At 38.7% G+C, this 17,440-nt stretch overlaps 1 protein-coding gene across 9 annotated transcripts in view; it reads left to right on the top strand.

Annotated features, from left to right (window-relative positions):
- The window catches only part of PDE1A (phosphodiesterase 1A), a 404,293-nt gene that overhangs the window by 277,569 nt on the left and 109,284 nt on the right, over nt 1-17,440 (top strand). For 2 of the 9 annotated variants that reach the window (XM_023212375.2, XM_023212374.2), the window contains exon 1: nt 16,868-17,006. The exons of 6 other annotated variants lie outside the window; for them this stretch is intronic. In XM_023212375.2, coding sequence (XP_023068143.1) covers nt 16,894-17,006 — 113 coding nt within the window. In that variant the 5' untranslated portion in view covers nt 16,868-16,893. Of the gene's footprint in view, nt 1-16,744; nt 17,007-17,440 lie in introns of those variants that run through there. One more of the 9 variants, XM_023212376.2, reaches the window with a different exon arrangement.

Raw genomic sequence — 17,440 nt, 5'->3', positions numbered from 1 at the left:
CTTGCAGGTATTTTTGAGTGTTAATGAGTTTGTTCTCTGGCAAAGCTCTCCCTGCCTATTCTTAAAGACATGGTTTCTAACAAGAGGACTAAAGGTAAAATATGTCTGGAATATGCTAGATATATGTGCATGGAAGCCCAGAAATATAGTGCCAATTAGAGATGTGAATTATAACTCAAGGGTCTCATAATTTTTAAATACCTTTACTTTGATGCTAACCTTCAATAGTTGGAGCTCCTTTGCTATTTGAATATATTCTCCATCCTAAAGTTCTTGAGAATGGCCAGTGAATGTTTACTTATTTCACAGTCTGTCCTGGCTATCGCTTTCTGCAGCCAGCTCTCTGGCTCCAAACTGATGAATTGTTCCCTTGCATTTTTTTCTCTTACCTATTTTTTTCCTCAAGTCCAGCTATCTATAGCCAGGCTCCCAAGCATGAGCTTAATCCCTTCCTCCTGTTCTCCAAACTGAAGCTAAAATCAGCTATAATTGCTGTAAGGCATTAGCGATAGATGCTTTCAAAATCTACAACTTAAGCCCTTTCATAGAGGTCCCTTATCAAGCATCTTGCTGCATTCTCTAATGCCTGGTGCCCATCTCACAGAAACCTTCCACTACAGAAGTCCTTTTGACACGTCTTGCTGTCCTGAGTTCAGGACCTCAAGTTCTATGACCAAAATAAAGACAGGGGGCAATCAAAATTAATGTCATTCATCTCTGAGGATTAACCCCTATATTAAAAGACTGTTCAGTCTAAATTCACGTTTAGAAAAAACACGACAATTTTCTAAAGGACACAGAACCCGAGAGTGATGCAGCTGTGCTCATGGCGAAGACAACCTTGTGCATTACTTTCTGGAGATGTTTAACCTCTCAGAATCCCATTGTCTCAGTCTAAATGCCAGAGGAGAGCCCTCACTTTGTTTTAGTGTAACTAAAAGAGCCATTCAAAATATTTTTTATGAAACAAAAGAGTTAGTCTGTACTGAAGGTAAAATAAAGCCTATCTGTGTAGAATAAGCCAATTTTTTGACTTTTCAAATGTCAAAGTTTTTTCACTTTCAACTATTAAGGTTTAAAAAACTCCAGGAATTCCATATCAAAACGGGCTACCGTGTTATCCTAGTAATTGAAATCAAAGGAGGGGATAAAATTGGAGGTGTGGAACAGGAGGGTAGTTAAGGACAGGCAGATAGTTAAGGAAAACGTGAGTATTTAAGGCAAGGCATGGAGCTACCAAAGAGGAGACTAGAAAGAATAGACACCAAAGCAACAGGCATATAGGACAAATATGAATTGCCAAATTAGCAGAAAGAAGGGTTACTGAAAAGAGTAAATCAAATGCCACAGGGTGAACCACTAGATGAGTTGGGAAATTCCTAATGCCCTGAAGTAGAGTTTCAGCAAAGAGAAAAAGCTACCAGCCAGAAGATGATACTATGAAGAATTAATGTGGAGTGGCTTCATGAAGAAATTAGTATAGACTATTTTTCCAGAATTTGCTAGAGTACAAAAAACAGAGATAGACCAATCTACTGATTTGGACATATACTTGAGGAATCCTTTTTGTATGTTTTTGTTCACATTGTTTTTGGGATGAAAGGCTGGTATCTGTAGCCCAGAAATGAAAAGTTTAAAAAACATATTTAGCATAACAAGAAAAAAAATGCTTCCTAGAAAGATTAGGTCAAGAAGTTATCCTTGGGAAGTTATCTAGGAAGAGAGAAATAGTCAAACATTGGTTGAAAATGTTGATGTGGCCAGGTGCGGTGGCTCATCCATGTAATCCCAGAGGCCGAGGTGGGTGGATCATGAGGTAACCGGATCACAAGGTCAAGAGTTCAAGACCAGCCTGGCCAACACGGTGAAACTCCCTCTCTACTAAAAATACAAAAATTAGCCAGGTGTGGTGGTGCATACCTGTAGTCCCAGCTACTTGGGAGGCTGAGGCAGGAGAATCACTCGAACTCAGGAGGCAGAGGTTGGAGTGAGTTGAGACCATGCCACTGCACTCCAGCCTTGCTGACAGGGCAAGATTCTGTCTCAAAAATAAAAGAAAAAGAAAAAGGAAAGAAAGCACAGATGAACTTTGAACTAACCAGTGCACAGCCAAGGGTCTTCAAGTAAGCAGAACATGAGTAGCATTGTAAAATCAGAAAGATTCACTGGCATTTCATTTTAAACTCAGCTGTTTAGCATGAGTAAATGTGCTGCAACAGTTATGGCTAATGTATGAATAATGAGCTGCTGAACTTGGGGAATGATGTGGAGAGCAAACTCTTTATGTTTAATCACTACAACCTGCATATCATGATGGCACTCACTCATGTGTGCTCCTTTGGCATTTAGAGTCAGAATAAGAGAGAGGAATAAGAGAAGTAGATTGGGCTAATTAATGAATGGCTTTCATTAAATATTTCAATTGTAAGTGATAGGAAACCCAACCAAGCCAGTTTAAACAAATGATTAACTTATTGACTTTCATGGCCCAAAATATTGATGGCTAGTGGTGACTATAAACATAGGTTGAACTAGGGCACAAATGACGTCAGCAGGTCCACCTCTGTTTTGCTTGCTCTGGAATGACTCTTTTGATGCTTTATCTAGTAGCAAGATGGTGACAGTATTTCTAAGCTTCACATCCTCACACCATCAAATCAGGAATGAGAAAAGTTTTCTTTCCCAAATGATCCGATAAACATATCCTTATGTTTCATTGGCTCTAGTTAGGTAACATATTTATCCCTCAACCAATCATTGTGTCTAGGGGGGCTGAATATACAAGGTCAGTGGCCAAGCATCCCATGAGCAAGATAGGTGGTCAACTCTATTTAAATCATATGCTTAAGAACTGAGAATGGAGGAGCGTGCTTTCTAAAACCACAACTGTGTTCTCTCTGCAGTGAAAACTAACATGTCTCTGCTAGTGTCACAAGCAGGGAGACCTGGATCGAGGTTTGTGTGGGATGTCGTGGAAAGCCCTCGACTGGCAGTTCAGCAACTCCTTTCTTGGCTTTGCTCCTACTAATGATTAGTCTCTACTCATTATTTTTTTTCACATGGAAGATGAAGTCTCCAGTCTCTTTTTGTTCTGGAATTGTGTGATTTTTATCCATGGCTCCAAAGTCCCCCTGCAAAGACTTTTTATGACGCAATTACCCTGACAACCAGGAGGGTGACAGGAGGAAACTGCTTATCATTTGCTTAGCATTGATAAATATGGGCTCTTGTATTCTTCAAATTACTTCCATTTGGAAAAGTCCCCGAGGAAATCAGTTTGAGGAAAATGTGCTAAGACGTTGCTGGAGCTCAGTGAATCATTAAAAATCAAGTAATGATTTTTCTGAATTCCATTTTTATGGTGTGAGTTGTGGGGAGGGATGGCTGTTTGGAGTGTTGTGTTTGTAGGCTGTTCTCACCCTGTAGGTGGAGTGTGAAAATCACTTAGAAAAAGTTGCAATACTTTTTGGTTGGTTTTCCTATTTTCTGTCCATCTGTGGTGTGTTACTTTCTACAAACTTTCAAAAACAGCCTCACTCGTGAAAAGGGGGAAAAAAGCCTGACCAGATCTTTTGAGAAATGACTAATAAAAAAGCTCTATGTGTTGAATAAGATCTGACTATTTGTGATGTTTTGATTCAATGTAATATAAATGAATATTTCCTGAATTTTAAAAAGATGTTTTAAATGTTATTCTTTTCTAATAATGATAATAATAATAATGAAAGTCATTTGACAGTTAAATCCAAGGCAATGTATTATTCAATTTGCATATATGATTCTATATAATTCTCAAAAATGCCTATAAATTTGATACTTATATTATTTCCACTATAAAGTTAAAAAATTTAAGGCATAAAGAAAGTAATTGACTTGCTTAGGATTATATAATTATTAAGCATCAGAGACAAGTTCAAATTTAAAAGGAATATATCAGACATCTATTTTTCTCTTTTTTCCTAGCCAACAGAACCCATTTTTTTCCTAATTATTTTATCCCTTTTTTAAAGCCAAGTGATTCAGGGGACACCAACATCAGCCCTAGGCTAGGATGGATGACTCCTAATTGATATAAACCAGTTACTATTCCCCAGTTCACTAATCAGTGAACTGATTTAGGCTTGGACATGTGATGCAATTCTTGCCAATGAGAATTGCATAAAGGGCAGAATGCAGAAGGTTTCCTCTTCATAGAAAGGGTGTCTTATGCTTCTAGGTGGTGTATCCATATCTGATGCTTACAATGAATACAGCCATCTTACTTCAAGCAGAAAGCTAAACCTAATACTAAATCTGTTCATGTAGAAAGATGAAGGAAACCTTAGTCCTTGGTGATATCATTGACTTCCTGATTTTAAAAAAATCCCTTACTGGAGTCAACTTACTTTTAACCATTTTTTTTTAAAGGAAATCAATCAATTTCTTTATTATTTGAGCCACTTTCATTTAGGTTTGATGTCACTTGTCATTGACAGCATTCTTACAGCCAGGAAGGTTGGACTTGCTCCAAATGCATATTCTTCATTTCTAATTCTTTCCAGGAGTCACTTTATCCTAACATTAAATCCTAATGAAAATGTTTGATTTCTAAGTTAGCCACTAATAATTCATAATCTATTTTCCCATGAAACAAGATACTAGGTTAAGTTTCCAAGGTAACCCTTAAAACATTGATCCCATCATAAAGTCGAACAACATAGGTGTTTCTTGAGCAAGTATCAAGTACTAGAAATAAGGGACTTATATTTTTCTACATACAAAGATGTTTGTACATTCTTTACTATATTTATATAGCCTACTTCCAAATATATTTTTCTTCTGTCTACTCTGCATCTCTTTTATCTCATTTCCGTCCCCATCAGTCTAGCTGGAGTCACCATTATCTGTGAGGCTGTCTCAGGCCTATCTGTCTAGACACACGTTAGTCAGTTCCACACAGGGACTTTGCCGTCCTGCAGGCTCCACCCAGGAGTAGGGGCTGGGGATAGGGTGGGGCATTCAGCTGGCTTCTGCTTCAGGATCCTGGAAACTTATCTGGGGCATGCTCCCACCCTCCTCACAGTTTGTCCTGGATTAGAGGTCAGGCAGGATCCAGTGTTCCTTCTCAAGATCTCTCCTGCCTTCCTTTCTGACTACTCTTCATTAATCTGGCATGTCTTTGGATAATCACAGGAATGGAAACTTTGCTCTGACTCATCACATATTCTTCTATTATCTTTTCTTGGGTCTCTCTTCCTTCCATGCGACAAGGATTTTTCCCTCCTTCAGGTTATTGTGTGTCATTTACAACTTGAGTCAGTGAGTGAATTCATGGCTGACCATATATACAAAGAGTTACAGGATCACAGAAAATACTTTTTAAATTGTTTTTCTAAAATTTTTTACACATGAAAAATATCTTTTTCTACATTAAACAGGACGTAACTAAAAACATTGACATATACAACATATGCATCAAAATAAACAAATAAAAGTGACTTTATTCCTCATCTGGGCTAATATCTAACTAGTGGAAATACCTGAATATTTTAAAAATCCCTAAAACCAGAGACCCTATGCCTATGTTTTTTATACTTTTATTCATTTATTCAACAAATATTTATGAAGGACTCACTGTATACACTGATACTTACTTTGCTATTCTGTTTGGCTACTGTTACCTCCCAGTTGTCATCATCCCTACTACTTTGGCCTCATGGGTTTAGAAAGAAATATATTCGTTACCTCCCCTTACACTCTTGTCTTCCAAATATACCCCTGCTCTACTGAGGACACATTTACCACCCATGGTCTGTTGAAAATTGACTTTTTTAGTTCGCAATCAAATAACATACAGATAATTCCCATTTGTAACATTATTATAAAAGATTCATTAATTAAAATACTTTCATGGGGACTCTTCTGACTATTCCTGCTGATATAATTCACCAACAAGCCTCAGCACTGACGGTGAAATAATGTGCATAAGGAGATAAGCAATGCCATTCAGTACATGTCAGAAAATAAGTAAATCGCATTTTCTTGGTATAGAGCTTCCATTAGTTGGCAAGCTGTGAATGAAGGAGAACAGTGTTCTCAAACCTTAGTAGTCATTGAAATCACTGGAAGGGCTTGCTAAAATAGGGTGCTGGGCCTCACTCCCAGACTTTCTGATTCAATCAGTCTTAGAGCATAGGAAGTTTCATTTTTAACAAGTTCCCAGGTGATGCTAATTCTTCTGGTCTAGTGACCACAATCTGAAACTACTCTACTAGATGATGTCACAATGAGACCACACACACACAAAAAGAGAAACAGAGAGACCATTAGAAATTTGATGGTTAGAAATTTAAGGTCTTATCAAGACTATGCCCCAAGTGTTGTTCCAAGTTGTAAATGAGATAACTTTGTGCTAAAATGTCCCCCCACTCCAACCTCCAGGAAATCTCATCAGGAAATAGGGGCAATAAGCAAGAGGTGCTGAATCGGAGATTAGCAGTGCCTCACAGCAACAAGTCTTGGGTTCTCTGGAGGCCAGGCCTGTCCTTTGGACCATGGTTTGGTCACCTCTCCCAGGTCTGGGAAACCATAGGCCCTTAGGCTTCATCTAGGAGCTGCAGCCCCACCCTTTTTCTCCAGGCTGCCTCTCTTAGTAATCCTTGGAAGGACACAGATGAAGCATGGAACGTCCTTCTCCTATGTCTTATTTCCCCAATTAGAAGAGGCAACCTATCTATTCTTTGGAAAGTGGAGCAGGAAGAAGATCAATACTAGGAAACTATTGTTTTATTGTGAAAAGATATATATATAACATGAAATTTACCACTTTAACTATTTTTCAGTGTAAAATTCAGTGGTATTAAGTAAATTTACAATTGTTATGCAACCACCATCATCATCTGTCTCCAGAAGTTCTTGATCATCCAAAACAGAAACTCTGTAAACCTTGAACAATAACTCACCATTTCCCACTCCCCTCAGACCCCGATAACTGCTATTCTGCTTTCCGCCTCTATGAATTTGCCTACTCCACTAGGGAACATCCTAAAGTAAGTAAAAATTAATTTTGGAGATCTCTCCCACTGTCTCTTCACAACCCTTACTTTAGGAGAATCCTTACTTTATTCTTTGGCTCCCCAGAGTCCACTTTGACCAACTTCTTCACATAATGTCTCCAACACTTCCATTCCCATGAGGCCCTCCTTGTTCTACGTGTTAGAAAAAGGGAATCTGCTTAGACTAATTTATGCAGATGTGTAGGTAGTGGGAAGTTTACCAAGGACTTGCTTTGCAACAGATGAGCAGATGCTGTTCTAAGGGCTTTCTCTGCATTTATCCAGTTTATTCTCACAATGTCACCACTAGGCATACTATTAGTACCATCTGTTTTGTACTGACAGAGGAACTAAGTCTCACGGAGACGAAATACTTTTTCCAAAACTACACAGCCAATAGGTGATGAAGCCAGGAGTTTGACTCCAGAGGCAGTCTTTCTAACTACAGAGGATGCCTATTAATCAAAATTTGTTAATCAGTGGAGCATTAGGCTCTGTGCCTAATGGAATATTTTCAAAAATGTTTTTGAGCCAAGAGGATTTCCTGGTGGGAAGCCAAGAGTCATCAGCAAGGCCTTGGGCAGTTTTCTGCCTCACCCATTATCCCCAGTTCCATCCCCAAATGACTCCAAAAATACAATCTTGATCCCAGCTCTCCAAGCAATTTGACTCTTTCTCAGGCCCTTCCCCTCAACATTCTTTGGGTCCTTTCTGCCTCTCCTGGTGGACAGAACCTCCACTGCCTCCACATTTGCTTCCTAGATTGGGTATGAAGGAGGCACCAAGCACTCTGTAGGCCTTACCTTGGAGAAAGCCACGTCTAACTTCAATATTATCCTTAGTTGACCTCATTTACGCCAAGATTTGCCTTTTGGGAATTGAGCTAAGGTCGGCATGACTGACTTCTCCACCCAAAAGTTCAGTCTTCATAGTCACTCATATACAATGGTCATCTTCTCACAGTTAAAAAAAAAAAAAGCTGGGTTGGGGAGAGGCTAACAATACCAGAGGAACATTGAACAAATCTATCAGGAAACTGTTTTTTTTAAAAAAGCTATTGAGATAAATTTGTAAGCTTGCCATTTTAAATCCTTTTTGGAACAAAACAGGGAATAAATAAACATGCTTCAGTGGTGGTCTGAAAAATAATTCAAAAGTATTTAGCACTATAGTAAGTAGGTTACTGACAAGTAGATAGGGCATTTCAAGTGTATTACCTATCTCCATCCTTATATTTATTTTACTTCAAAGTGTCCTGAAATTTTGTCATCCAGATATATTTCTCTATGAGAAAACAATTCAACATACTAGCATTGTAAATTAAATTTAAGCTTCCTCCAACTAAAGATTTACTGATATATCAAACTCCTTTAAGACTTTTTAAGTTCAATGATTTTTAACCCTAAGTTTCAAGGCAGAGATGAGATACAGAAAGTGATTACTGGCATTAGCATTGACCGAATGTGAAGGCAGTCTGGGTACTCACTAAGAAAAATATGCATTTAAAGTGGAGGATAACTTATCAGTTAGTAATTCAGACCCTGAAACCAGACATACATGATCAAAAAATGCAACATGGACACTCCTGGTTGAATGACTTTGCACAAATCACTCAAGACATCTGTGCCTCAGTCTATTTATCAGTAAAATAGAAGTAGCAATAATAATTAGATCTTCCTCGTGGTGGTATTATGAGGATTAAATAAGCTAAAGCTTCGTTTCTTGCCTGGTTCTTAGTAAGACAGCAACAAAGCAACTGGCATTATCATCCATTTCGATCCTCAAACAGTTCTGAAGTCTGAGTGAAGGATTGGTTTTACCTTTAGAGTTTTGGTTTGTTTTTTGTTTTTTTGTGGCGGTTTTGGGATAATGGTGGAGAAGGGTACAAGCAACTCAGAACACAGACATAGGTTAATGGAAGAAATAATACTAATGGACTCTCCTAGGAGGAAACCACTTACTCCAAAAAGAATATTTGTACTATGGAAAGATCAACCACCTTCAATTCCTCCAGCTGTCCTGGAAGATATTTGCAATGTCTGAGTTCAGTACCACCCTTAGCCCCAGGCCAGTGAAGCTGCTTCCCTGCGCACCATTCCCCACTTCAGGGAGGCTGACAAGGGTTCTCTTTGGTGTTGCCCTCACCATGGTGTGTCCCCGCAAGACCAAGAAGAACCTGAAGTCCATGACCCTCTTCCCCCTCCAGGTACTATAGGACCCTGGAATTCCCTGCTCTTCCCAGTATGTTCCTTTACCATATTTAGGGCAGAAGACCCCAGAATTCTCTACCCAAAGGTCCCCAAGCCTGTCTCCTACATTTTACTGGGCTTTCTTATTAGGTCTTTCCTCCCAAGGAACCCAGGACACCATTGGTGTTTGTACCCTTTCAAACCAAGGAGTGGCCAAGAAGCAGCTCCTTTCAAAGCTAGGTAGGTTGATGGAGACTGTACTTCGGGGCTGAGGTTTCCACCTGCGGTGCAGAGTGGAGCTGCGGGTTGCTGGCCCAGTGTTGTCACACAAGGAGCTGAGAACTTTCAGTTCACCCAACTTGTCTGTCTTTTATGAAACTTATTAAAAGTAGAAGGATAGAACATATAGCAGTTTATTCACCTGACATATAACTTTAAAATGGTTAAATGGTATTTGGATGAAATATGATCCTACCCTGACCCCATCCAATCTTAAGGGAAAGAACTGAAATGAGTTCGTTGCTGGGTGAAACATGTCCTTTATAAGAATAGTAACGCAGGAAAAGAACATTTCAAACTTGAGAAACCAGTATCTCCTAACCTCACCTAGCACTTGAATTTTAGCACTTAGAAGATGTAATTGCGGGTACCAATTGCCCAGAAATAACCACATCAGTACATGAGTGTAATCATTTTCCAAGAGTCCACTGTGGACAGAAATATTTTCACTGACATGTAATTGTAAGAGTCAAAATCCCATGACCTCTCCTTCCGTGGCCGCCTCCTTCTTTACTTCCCTTCCCTGCAAACTTTTTATTTCAAAATATAAGCCCTTTGGGAGTTATGTCATCTGATTTCAAGAGAAAATTATGATTATAAATAACTCTGAAGGATTAGTTGAGTCACAGATTGGATGCAGGGTCAGTTTTCACAGTTCACCGGGCCCCATCTGCACCCAGGTCGTGTTTAGAAACCCTTGACTTTACGCTTTATTGAGTCCACTGGGACTAAAACTAAAGTCGTATCAAACACCAGTGAGAGCATTTTCCAGAGGTAAACAGTGATAACATTTTACACATATATTCCTTATCGTTTCTTTTTCTGTATAGCACATTTTAAGAATTCCTTTTTTTTTTTTTTTTTTTTTTTTTTGACAGTCTTGCTCTTGTGGCCCAGGCTGGAGGGCAGTGGTGCGATCTTGGCTCACTGCAACCTCTATCTCCGGGTTCAAGTGATTCTCCTGTCTCAGCCTCCCCGAGTAGCTGAGACTACAAGCGTACACCACCACGCCCGACTACGTTTTTGTATTTTTAGTAGAGACGGTTTCACCATGTTGGCCAGGCTGGTCTTGACACATTTTAAGAATTCCTAAGGAAAATGTACCAGTCATCATTTTTCCATGTTGTATGTTTCTTAAACACCAAGTCTTCATTTTTAAAAAGCATTTACAATGTAAATGATTATGCACACTCTACCCTTTAACATTAGAATAAAGAGCAATGAAGTCATTAGATGTTTGTAAAACAAAATTAGTTATGATAGTTGAGATCCTATTTTATCATCCTCCTTGCAGAAATTTCTTTCAAAAATGAAATGACAAAATGTAGTCATATATGTTTTACATGTGCCATAATCTTATACAAGTATTCAGATATTTTCATGTCTTAGATAAACATATAGGAGAATTCTTTATAATAATTCTCTGTCTATGAAAAGTCCGGGATGACAATGACTAGTCCATATTACATTATAGTTTTTGTTACTGCACTGTCTACCATGGTCAGATGAAACTTGAGGAGCTGCTCATGCTGCTCAGAAGGAAGAAGACACAGAGTACAAGGCGGGTATGAGGGAAAGGGAAAATGAATAAGTAAGAAGAGGTAAATGTAGGGGAGTAGGGAGAAATATGTCTTTAGATTTATCAGTTTATTTTCAAAATTTATTCAAATTTAGGTTTGAACTACCTGTTTTTCAACTTTCTTCTCTCCAAATGGAATAACTATCTTAATGAACCTGTGTATACTGACCTATGTCTTCATTAGAAGTTTCTTACTCTTCTCTGTCGTGTTTAGAAACCCTTGACTTTATGCTTTATTGAGTCCACTGGGACTCAATGTATGAGTTTGCAATGTTCACTCTCTTCTCTGTGTGATAAATGAGCATAAAAGAGCTAATATTTGACAGAAATACTGAGTTTCTTGGCTAAAGGCATATAAACAACCCATACTTTTTTTAAGTTTTCTTTCCTGTGACTTTAAAATGCAATCAAAAATGTTTATTTTTTTTTCTACACCAAATATATGTGTCTCCCCACAATTTGTTTCAATAATATGATGCATGATTATTCAGGAACAACTTAATCTAAAGGCAATGAAGGAGATGATTGGCAGCAGTGAATTTGCTCCCAAGATGTTGTTTCTGCATAAGCAGCAATAAATTTGATTATACCAATCAAATAGCACAGGATTATACACTAAAACTTCTACCATTTTCATCCATACTCCACTCATGAAGGTAATCAGTTACAATTAGTCTAATGTAAGTATTTCTAGACATTTTATAGCCATTCAATGGATATATATTGACCCCCTGCTCTGTGTCACACATGATTTTAGAAGCTGATGATACAGCAGTGTACAACAGAAGGCCAACTTTCTGCTCTCTAGGTCTTTGCAGCCCAGGCTGCTAGACTGTAAGCATAAAATGAACAAACAAACCAGTGGACATATGGTATGGCATCTAGTAGTGGTCAGTGCTAAGAAGACTATAACAGGGTAAGGCTGGGCACGGAGGCTGACACCTGTATACAATCCCAGCACCTTGGGAGGCCAAGGCAGACGGATCACTTGAGGTCAAGAGTTTGAGACCAGCCTGACCAACATGGCGAAACCCAACCCTGTCTCTACTAAAAATACAAAAAATTAGCTGGGCGTGGTGGCATGCCTGTAATCTCAGCAACTTGGAAGGCAGGGGCAGGGCAGGAGAATCGCTTGAACATGGAAGGCAGAGGCTGCAGTGAGCTGAGATCACGTGACTGCACTACAGCCTGAGCTACAGAGCGAGTCTCTGTCAGAAAGGAAGGAAGAGAAGGAGGGAGGGAGGCAGGGAGGGAGGGAGGGAGGGAGGGAGGAAGGAAGGAAGGAAGAAAGGAAGAAAGGAAGGAAGGAAGGAAGGGAGGAAGGAAGGAAGGAAAGAAAAGAAAGGAAGGAAGAAGACTATAGCAGAATAAAAAGGCAAAATAAAAATGAAAAATGTTTACTACTGGGAGCGGGCACATAGATTCCTTCTCTACCTAAATGCAGTAAGGAAATGATTCACACAAACGATTCACACAAATATCTGAGTACAAGATTCTAAGTAGAGTGAATAGCAAGTACACAGGCCCTGAAGCAAAAGCAAGCTTGGCAGCTTTGCATCCAGCAAGAATAGTGTCACTGGAGCAAAATGAATAAAGGGGAACTGGTTAAAAGGTGAGGTTAGAGACTTAGCTCGAGATGACTTATGTGGAGCTTTATGAATAAGGCATTGTGGTCTGACTTAAACCTTAAAAGAGGCATTCTGGCTACAGAGGGAAGAAGAGAAGGACAGGGGTCAGGAGCAAGAGGGGGAGGCCAGTTAGCAGGCCGCACAGGAGGCCAGGCAAGAGATGATGGCAGCTTGGCCTCTGACTCATTCATTGCAGGTGGGAATACAAAATGGTATAGCAAGACAGTTTGGCAGTTTTTGAAAAACTAAGCACTTATGATACCATCCAGCCATTGTGTTCCTTGGCATTTCCTCAAATGAGTTGAAAAAAGCTGCACCTGTTTATAGGAGCTTTATTCATAATTGCCAAACCTTAGAGCAATCAAGATGTCCTTCAATAGTAGAATGCATAGACAAACTATCTATGCATACAATAGAATATTATTTAGCAATATAAAGAAATTAGCTATCAAGCCATGAAAAGACATGGAGAAAAATGCGTATTACCAAGTGGAATAAGCCAATACTAAAAAGTCTAGCCTTTTACTATATGATACTAAGTATCTGATGGTCTGGAAAAGGCCAAACTAAGGAGACAGCAAAAAGATAGTGGTTGCCAGGGACTAGAGGTGAGGGAAGGAAGGAAGGTTGAATAGATGAAGTATAGGGATTATTTTAAGGGCAGTGGAACTACCCTGTATGATACTGTAATGGTAGATATATGTTGTTATACATTTATCAAAACCCATAGAATGTACAACAGAAAGTGTGAGCCCTCATGTAAACTATGGATATTAATTAATAATTATGTATTAACATCAGCTCATCAACTGAAATAACTGTACCACAATAATACCAGATGTCAATAAGAGGGGAACTGTGAAGGTGGGGGTGGAGATGAGATGAATGGGAATTCTCTGTACTATACACTCGATTTTTCTATAAGCTTAAAAAATAAAGTCTAAATGATGAAGGTGCCTGAAATTGTGGCTCTCAGGCAGGGATAGCATAGTACAGAGTTCTCTAGGTAATCATGCTCATTCAAAAAGGAAAAATTAGAAACTTCTTGAGTAGAATTAAAAGGTCAAGGTATGCTGGCTGGCTATGGAGGCTTCCCCCATTTCACACGCTGGAGTAGCAGAGATGCATGCACAGGCAGATGAAGATCTCAGAGGCCATTGTTGTAAGTGTGCTGTAGTGCAGAGAAAAATCTTTGAGAAACAGACCTGCAGCTAGTATTTCTGTCAGCTGAAGAGAAAGTTAAGTCAGTTCTTGCACACAGGGACACACAGCTGACCTCATACCCAGATTCACTTCTTTTCTGCTGTACACATTCTCCTGGTCCTTCTCTTCAACCTTCTGATTTGGAAAGAAGTTCTCTCATACAAGAATGAACCATTTTCAAAAAGAAACCAACACGGAATCCATACAAAACAATACCACAAGAACAAAGGTGGAAAGGATAGGGAAAAACACATGTCGAAGAACTCATGCCAGAGGAACGTACACATCTGTGAGCTCATCCGATGAACTCAAGAACTTCATGACATCATCAATTTTGTAGAAACAATAATACGATTAAAACAAAGAAAAAGGTTTCAAGAGGTAAATAATATGATAATACAAGGAGGTGAAACGTGTACACACAACACAGTCAGCAAAAGGAGGAGGAAAATGAGGCTACCCTGTAGAGACAGCCAAGCCGTAAGCCACAAACCTTAAAAGAGACATTACTGAAAACACAGTAGAGTGTTTTACAAATAAAACACTTTAAAGGTTAAAAAAAAAAAGAAAAAAGAAAAAGGTAAACAAAACAGGATAAGATCAAGACATTAGTTTTTCAAAAAAAGATTTAATGGAAAAATGATAGATATGGAAACTAGATAAAAGAGATCTCTGATATGCATAATCTGTTTCCCTGAAGAAGAGAACAAAATAAATGGAACAGAAAAAAATGTGTAGTCTGAGAAAACATTAATAATATACCATTAAGTCCGGGCGTGGTGGCTCACACCTGTAATCCCAGCACTTTGAGAGGCCAAGGCGGGCAGATCACCTGAGGTCGGGAGTTCGAGACCAGCCTGACCAACATGGAGAAACCCCATCTCTGCTAAAAATACAAAATTAGCCAGGCATGGTGGCACGTGCCTGTAATCCCAGCTACTGGGGAGGCTGAGGTAGGAGAATCGCTTGAACCTGGGAGGCAGAGGTTGCGGTGAGCCGAGATCGCGCCATTGCACTCCAGCCTGGGCAACAACAGCGAAACTCCATCTCAAAAATAATAATAAGTAAATAAAATAATATACCAGTAAGACTTTGAGCCATATGTTTACAGGAAAAAATGATGCCCAATTCCATACCAATTAGGGTCTTCGAAAAGTAGTGAACTTCCAAAATAAAAGACCATTTTTGCAATTGTGCTCAGTTAACTAAACTAACTAAACTCAGAACACCATTTTTACAACTTTTTTTATTCCTCCCACAGCATGCACATTGGTCTTTTAGATACATAAATCATATCACATCCTACTTGAAACAATTCAATGACCTGCCATTGCAAATATGACAGAATCCTTCCAAGGCCTGCTATTAGCTGACTTATACCTATGTTTGCCTCCCAACTTGAGTCACTCTCTCACTCAGTATACTCTAGCCACATTTGGCCTCCTTTCTGTTCCTCAAACATGCCAATACTGATCATGCCTCAGGCCTTTGTACTTGCCCTTGTTTCTATCTGGAATAGATAGAACAGACTTCCCCCAGACTTTCCGATATCTAATACTTTCTCATTGTTCGGGTTTTAACTATGATCATCTTATGTAAAGTAGTGTTTCCTCTCATAATTAACCTATATCACAATCCTTATTTTATTTTTAGTCTTTCTTTTAAAATATAAGTTCCACCTAAGAAGGGATCATTCTCATTTTTTCCATTTTTAATCACTTCATTTAGTTTGACAATAATTCTGTAATGTTTAAACAGTATGGTGTTTAGATTTATAATTGCGAAAAAGGCATTTTAGTTCATTGCAAATAGGATTTTTACATGAGAAATAGGACTGGTATGTTCTATTAAATGAATATTAATAGAGAACTGAGTCTTTATATTCTACTTTATTTATAACCTACACTGGTAGTTATCACACAGCATTCATAAATGATGGAAAGATTATTTCTTATCCAAACCAACAGGTACACAACACACACACACACACACACACACACACACACGAGATAGAGAGAGAGAGAGAAGAGAGGAGAGAGCGAGATATGTATTTTAAGGAAGAGGCTCATGTGATTATTGGTGCTGGCAAGTCTGAAATTTGCAAAGCAAACTGGCAGGCTGGAAACCCTGGCAGGAGTCGTAGTTGCATTCTTGATTTCAAAGGCGTTCTGGAAGCTGAATTCCTTTCTCTTTGGGGGACCTTAATCTTTTTTCTTAAGGTTTTCAACTGATTAGATGAGGCTTACCCATAATTTAGAGGATAATCTGCTTTACTCAAAGTCTACTGATTTAAGTTTTAATCACGTCTAAAAAATACTTTCACAGCAATATTTAAATTGGTGTTTGACCAAACAACTGGCCACCATAACCTACCTATGGTGACACATAAAACTAAACTTCATGGAGGTAGTTGTTGCCTTTTCAAGATTCCCTTTTCAAGTTGTACAATAGCATATTCCATGCTCTTCCCTTAACACACTCTCGTCCTTTATTTGTGTGTCCCTAATTAATCCATATCATTCTTTCTCCCTAAAATTATATTCACTCTCTTCTCAGTAAATGACCTCATACATCATGACTAAGGATTTCCAGCCTCCTAAGTACTACTCTACTATGTGGAATATCACTTTCATGTGCTGGTTTTGTTATGTTTGATGATCTCTCTTGGATCATTTATGAGAATAGGACATATAGCCCTAAAGCCATCAACATGAAATTTACTGTGGAGGAATTGGCACCATCAGCCAGGTTTCTGTCATTCTAAGGAGATTAGCTGACAAAACTAGGCTGCAGTGGAATGCTTGGAGCACGGTGACATCACAAGATTACACCACAATGATTCTTATTCCACCTGTCCTACCTACCCTGTATTTGATCACTACATAAGAGATAGTAGAAATGGCATAATCTTTAAAGTAGTGAAATTTTCAAACCATGTAGTTTAGTGACTTGCTGAAATGGGCTAGGGAATCTAATTTCAAATGGGCAAAAAGAAAAACAAACTATTTTGCTTTAATTTTCTAGTTCAGTGTTTTAGGGGTAAATCAAAACCATCCAAATGTAAGATCAGAAAGAAAGTTAAAAATCGTATAAAGTAAGTATTAATCAGTATTAACATTCAACTCTAAATCTTTTTAATCTTTAGAGGTATACATGTATCTTTGTGACTCCAGAACTTATGTTTATTTTTTTTTGGTAGGTATTTCATAAATACATTCATGCTTATTTAATACCATGGAAAAGAAATATTGGCAAATGACTATTTTCTGCAGGTTTATAGGAAACAGCAGCATATACGGGAGGTCATTTAAAGGAACATGAAGAGTTCCTCTTCTGCATATTACCTTTTGAGCCTCTCTTTGGCCAGACTGAGTTCTTTGTGGAGACCTCCTGTTTTTTGTCCTTTGTTTTGTCCCTGCTTCTTGAGATGGCCTGTGCCTTGTTTCTGAGGCATTAGCATGTACAACAATTTCTGTCCACCTTCCAACATCGGCTCATAAACCTTAGGCCTAGGTCTGTGCAAAGAGA

This window comes from Piliocolobus tephrosceles, chromosome 11 (genome assembly GCF_002776525.5).
Source record: "Piliocolobus tephrosceles isolate RC106 chromosome 11, ASM277652v3, whole genome shotgun sequence".
Lineage (NCBI taxonomy): Eukaryota > Metazoa > Chordata > Mammalia > Primates > Cercopithecidae > Piliocolobus > Piliocolobus tephrosceles.
Note: the sequence above shows the minus strand (reverse complement) of the source record. Positions and strands in the feature narration are given on the sequence as shown.